This window comes from Ictidomys tridecemlineatus, chromosome 11, assembly GCF_052094955.1.
Source record: "Ictidomys tridecemlineatus isolate mIctTri1 chromosome 11, mIctTri1.hap1, whole genome shotgun sequence".
NCBI lineage: Eukaryota > Metazoa > Chordata > Mammalia > Rodentia > Sciuridae > Ictidomys > Ictidomys tridecemlineatus.
In genome coordinates this window covers 84019122-84023599 of record NC_135487.1, presented here as the reverse complement: position 1 = coordinate 84023599, position 4478 = coordinate 84019122, and the positions used below count along the sequence as shown (strand labels likewise).

General features: G+C 49.8%; 1 protein-coding gene across 1 annotated transcript; it reads right to left on the bottom strand.

Moving 5' to 3' along the window:
* Positions 1-709: 709 nt before the first annotated feature.
* On the bottom strand, positions 710-3340 carry LOC101963804 (PRAME family member 12). The gene is made up of 3 exons (XM_005342785.2): positions 3054-3340; positions 2094-2675; positions 710-1283 (listed from the first exon to the last, which is right to left on the bottom strand). The coding sequence occupies exons 1-3, from the start codon at positions 3338-3340 to the stop codon at positions 710-712; spliced, it is 1443 nt and encodes a 480-aa protein (XP_005342842.2).
* Between the last annotated feature and the right edge of the window lie 1138 nt (positions 3341-4478).

The following is a 4478-nucleotide window of genomic DNA, read 5'->3' as shown; positions in this document are numbered from 1 at the left end:
CTTGTGTCCCAGGGTAGGGAGAGATGGGAAGTGTTAGGGGAAGATCTGTCAGTTATGAGCAGTCTTCTCCCCCACCAGAAGGTGGTAATTTATAAAGTTTAATTTAGACACATTTGCAAGTGTGATCTACCTATATAATTCTACTATTTTGATGAAAGCTAATTTGGATGGTTTCATTGGCCATGACTATATTATTTCAGGAAAGACTTTGTAGCAGGATGAAAGGCAAGGTTTTGCGAGGCCCAAAGACCCTATTTTATTCGCATTGCATCCGAAGACCAAGACACCAAGTTTCTAGGTCTATGTGGAGACCCACAAGGATGGGCGAACCTTGAGTGTCTTGGTGGCACTGAGGTCACCTAAGAAGGGAAAATATCAGAGGACTAATCTCGAGATGCCGTTCATTTCAGACAATTTATTTATGGACTATCCATGAAACAAAATAGTCTCTTCATATGTGCATGAAGCCTAAATCCCATTCTAAAAATCCAGGCCCCTTGTGATAACTCTATACAGACACATATGGCTCTATACAAAAGGTCCAATCTTCAGGGGCTTCCTTCCAATGTAGCCCCCAGCATCTGATTCCTTTCCCCATCCACACTTCAGGCAGTGTCTAAAATGCTGGGCTCCGAGTTTCCTTCATGATCCCTCTACATCCTGGTTATACATCCAATTGCGTAGAGGGCAGCTTTTGATACACACCCAACTAGACAGCTGTTGGACAGAAACAGTGATTGAGGCCCTGGTTGTAGAGGAACATGCTGCCACATTGAGGACATGGGACAGTACAGAACACAAGGACCTTGGGCTGCCTAAAGTCCTTCAATAGTGCTGTGAGCTCAGCACAGAGTTGGGAACATCTCTCTTGGTGGATGGCACCCTGGGCATCATAGCTTTCCAGAGGGGCAGGGTATAGCTCTATGCTCAACTGGCTCAGCCTGGCAGTGTGAGAGAGCAGGTCCCTGAGGACCGACATGGAGATGAGATTCCGGAAAAAGCACAAGATCCTGAGCTGAGAGCAGCGGCTCAGGGCAGGCAGGATGGCTTGGAGCTGGGATTCCGCGATCTCACAGGCTTCCAAGTCCAACCTGTTCAGGGTGGCTGCAGCAGTCTCCAGCAGAATTTTGAGGGGCTCTGGACTGAAATTGGTCAGTTTGATGTATCTCAGATCCAGGCGTCTGAGCTGGCTGGTGTTTGGGCAGCGGGAGAGATAATTCCAGTCAGAATCTGAGAGCGGGCAGTTGGTTATTGAGAGGGTCTCCAGGGGGGTCTTCAGGTGCCTAAGGAAAAACCAGACAGTTAGTTCTGAGGGAGAAGACAAATTGGCCCAAACCCAAGGTCACTGTGACCATCTGAACATGGTTGACATTTTGTAGAATCTGCTCATTCAGGTCACTCCAATTCAACCTGAAACTTTTACCACTACTTGTGTGATCAGGTGGGTCCTCCATCTCTATGAATGTCACCCCCAGTGACAAGCAGAAAGCCACAAATCTAGCCCCAGGAAGTCAGGAAGAGTCATGTACCAAAGGTAAATCCAGGAAAGATGTGGCAAAACACACTGGGGTTAACCCCTGCAGGGCTCACTCCCTGCCCCTCAGCAAGGTCTCACTCCCTGCTCTTCACTCACAACCCCTGAGTCATCACCTGGAGCTCAGACCTGCCTTCCCCAGGAGGGCATTAGAAGTGGGCTCCTCTGCTCCCAGAGGGAGGACAACAGGGCTTCCTTGTTGAACGGGTACAGGTGTCGGGGCGTCCCTCCTTCAAAGTCCTCACCTCTACCCTGCTTTGTTCCCCTGTCGCTGGACAGGGATCCCAGGGAAGGTACCTCACACCCACCTCACTAGCTCCTGTCCTCATCAGCTGGCTTCCCAGCATGATGTCACTTCCCAGACCATGAACCCTGGTTTAGCCCTTTGCTCTAACACAGGTTAGCAGATTGAGCTTCAAGATACAACAGGAAGAGATGATGGGTTATTTACCTTCCAGTGCCTTGTTCACCATTAGAGTGTCAGTGGCTGGCACACAGTAGGTGCCCTTTCAGACTTACTGATACTGGTCTGCAGAGGAAGTTCACCCCCCTTACTCACCTCAGCACCTGCTCCAGGTGGCCCTCGAGGAGGAGGACAGCATCCACATAGAACTTCCTCAGGCAGTCCATCCTGCGGAACTGCGAGGTGAGCTTCGAGAGCAGCCTCTCTTGCTCCTCTGGGGAGGTGTGGGCAGGCACGCGGACCTGGGAGACAAGCAGCTTCCTCAGGTTCCTCATCTGGCCCAAAAAAGGAGCACAAGCAGCCAAGGTGGAGGGCGCCCAGGTGCAGTGCACTTCCACCTTCTGGACAGAGTCCAGCTTCAGCAGTCTCAGGACCTTCCTGGTGTGGCGGGTGGGTTTCCATAAGATCTTCAGCCAACTGCAACACAGGTGCAGCCTGTCCCTTCTCTGTGTGACCCACAGGAACAAGAGACTCAGGAATTCATCCAGGGGCCCTTCTGTGAGGCACAAGTCTATGAATATCTTCAAGGGCTGCTTAGCTGCCATTGCTGGACCAAGTTTCAATGTTCGATTCTTCTTCATGTCCACTGGTGAGCAGGCATCGACCACGGCTCCAGACCACGTCCTCCAGAAGTTAAGTGGAAACATCCGCAAATCCAGCACCTGCAGTTTCCACCTCCTACGGGGACCACAGCAGAGTCTCAGCCCTGAGGCCCCTTCCTTCCCCTCTCAGCTGCTGCTCCCTGCTCCACCTCTTCCTTCTGTCTCACTTTTCTCCACCCACTTCCCTCCAATCCAGCCTGGTGCCCTCACTCATACAGACTGAGGCAGGGGCAGGTACAGCCTCATTCAGGGGTCAGCACAGCTGCCACAAGCACCTCCACATCTGGAAGCCTTTCCCAGATGGGGCTCAGCATGGACAAGGCCTCTTCATCCCTCCTTGCTGGCAGCACAGGAAGCCTGTGGAGCACACTTCAGCACCCACTCTCCCTGCCTATACCCATCCCTTCCCTGGCACCCAGGGTGCTCCCTTCCAGGCCACCTGGGTCCCCCTCACCTGGGGTGATCCTGCTGGGCAAGCAGCATGTCCAGCCCATCCAGTGCCACTCGGAGCATCTCAGGCTGTGGCTGCCTCATCAGGGCCCCCAGGGGCAGGCAGGTGAAGGGCCAGGCCTGCACCATTTTCTTCAGGACCTCAGTGTGTCCCCTGCTGAAGGCCTCCACAAAGAGTGGTGGAAAGAGCTCTATGGGCAGGTCCTCCAGATCCAGGACGGCCCTGGACTTGTAGCTCAGCAGGCTGTGCCCTGCCAGCTCCAGCAGCGTGGGTGGGGACTGGATACTCATCCTGGGGAGTCTGAAAGAAGAAGGATCTTGAAAAATGGTCCAGGGAAAAGGCCACTATCCCATCCATTGCCAGCCACTGGGAACGGGGGTACTGGGGAGTCTAAAACTCACCCCAACCTTAATGGGGGAAAGCTTTGCTTATTATTTTGACCTTATAAAATGGGAATTGGAGTGTCATGTGGCTTAATGCAGTAGGCTCCTCAGTTTCAACAACTACAGAGGCTCAGAAAGGATTTGCCCTCACATGGGTGATGTTATTTTTAACTTCAAAAAATTTAATGGGCAATTATAAAGCATGTGCCCATATTATAAAACACTTGGAAATTACAACAGAGTCTCATGGATATCTGTTACACATGTGAGATTCTGCCACCTTAGTTGGGAGGTCAAGAGAACAAACAGATCAGAAGAATAGAGTCTTTGAAGTGTTGCATGAGATAGTTTGGAGCTTTTGGTTTATTTGTTTAAGCAAATTATAAAATTACAAAACTACATAAGCCTTAAAGTATAATTTGAGGGATGAGGCAATATTGGGGATTGAATTCAGGACACTCAACCAGTAAGTCACTGCCCCAGCAATATTTTTTATTTTAGTTGGAGACAGGGTCTCACTAATTTTTTCAGCATCTCGTGCATCTGTGGCTGGCTTTGAACTCTAATTCTCTGGCCTCCTCAAACTCTGGAGGTGTTGGGATTACAGGTGTGTGCCACCACACCCAACAAAACAGTATAATTTTAAGGGCACACAAAGTAAACATTTTTATTATCAGGAAATAAAATTCCAATCAATTAGATGAAATAGGATTGCAATTCACTTCCTTGGTTAAGTAATTTTAAATTGGCTTTGCCTGGAGCTCAGTGGAAGAGCACTTTCCTAGGACATGTGAGGCACTGGGCTTGATCCTCAGTAGCAGCTAAAAATTATTAAAGTTGGGCTGGGCACATACCTCTGTTGATAGAGTGCTTGCCTCATATGCACAAGGCCCTGGTTCAAACACCATACCACCAAATAAATAAATGGATAAATAAATTATATTGTCCATATAAAATTTAGAAAACAACAATTTAGAAAAAGAAAAAGTGCGGGCCGTGGGTGCACAAGCCTGTAATCCCAGGGTCTCCAGAGAACTCAGACCGG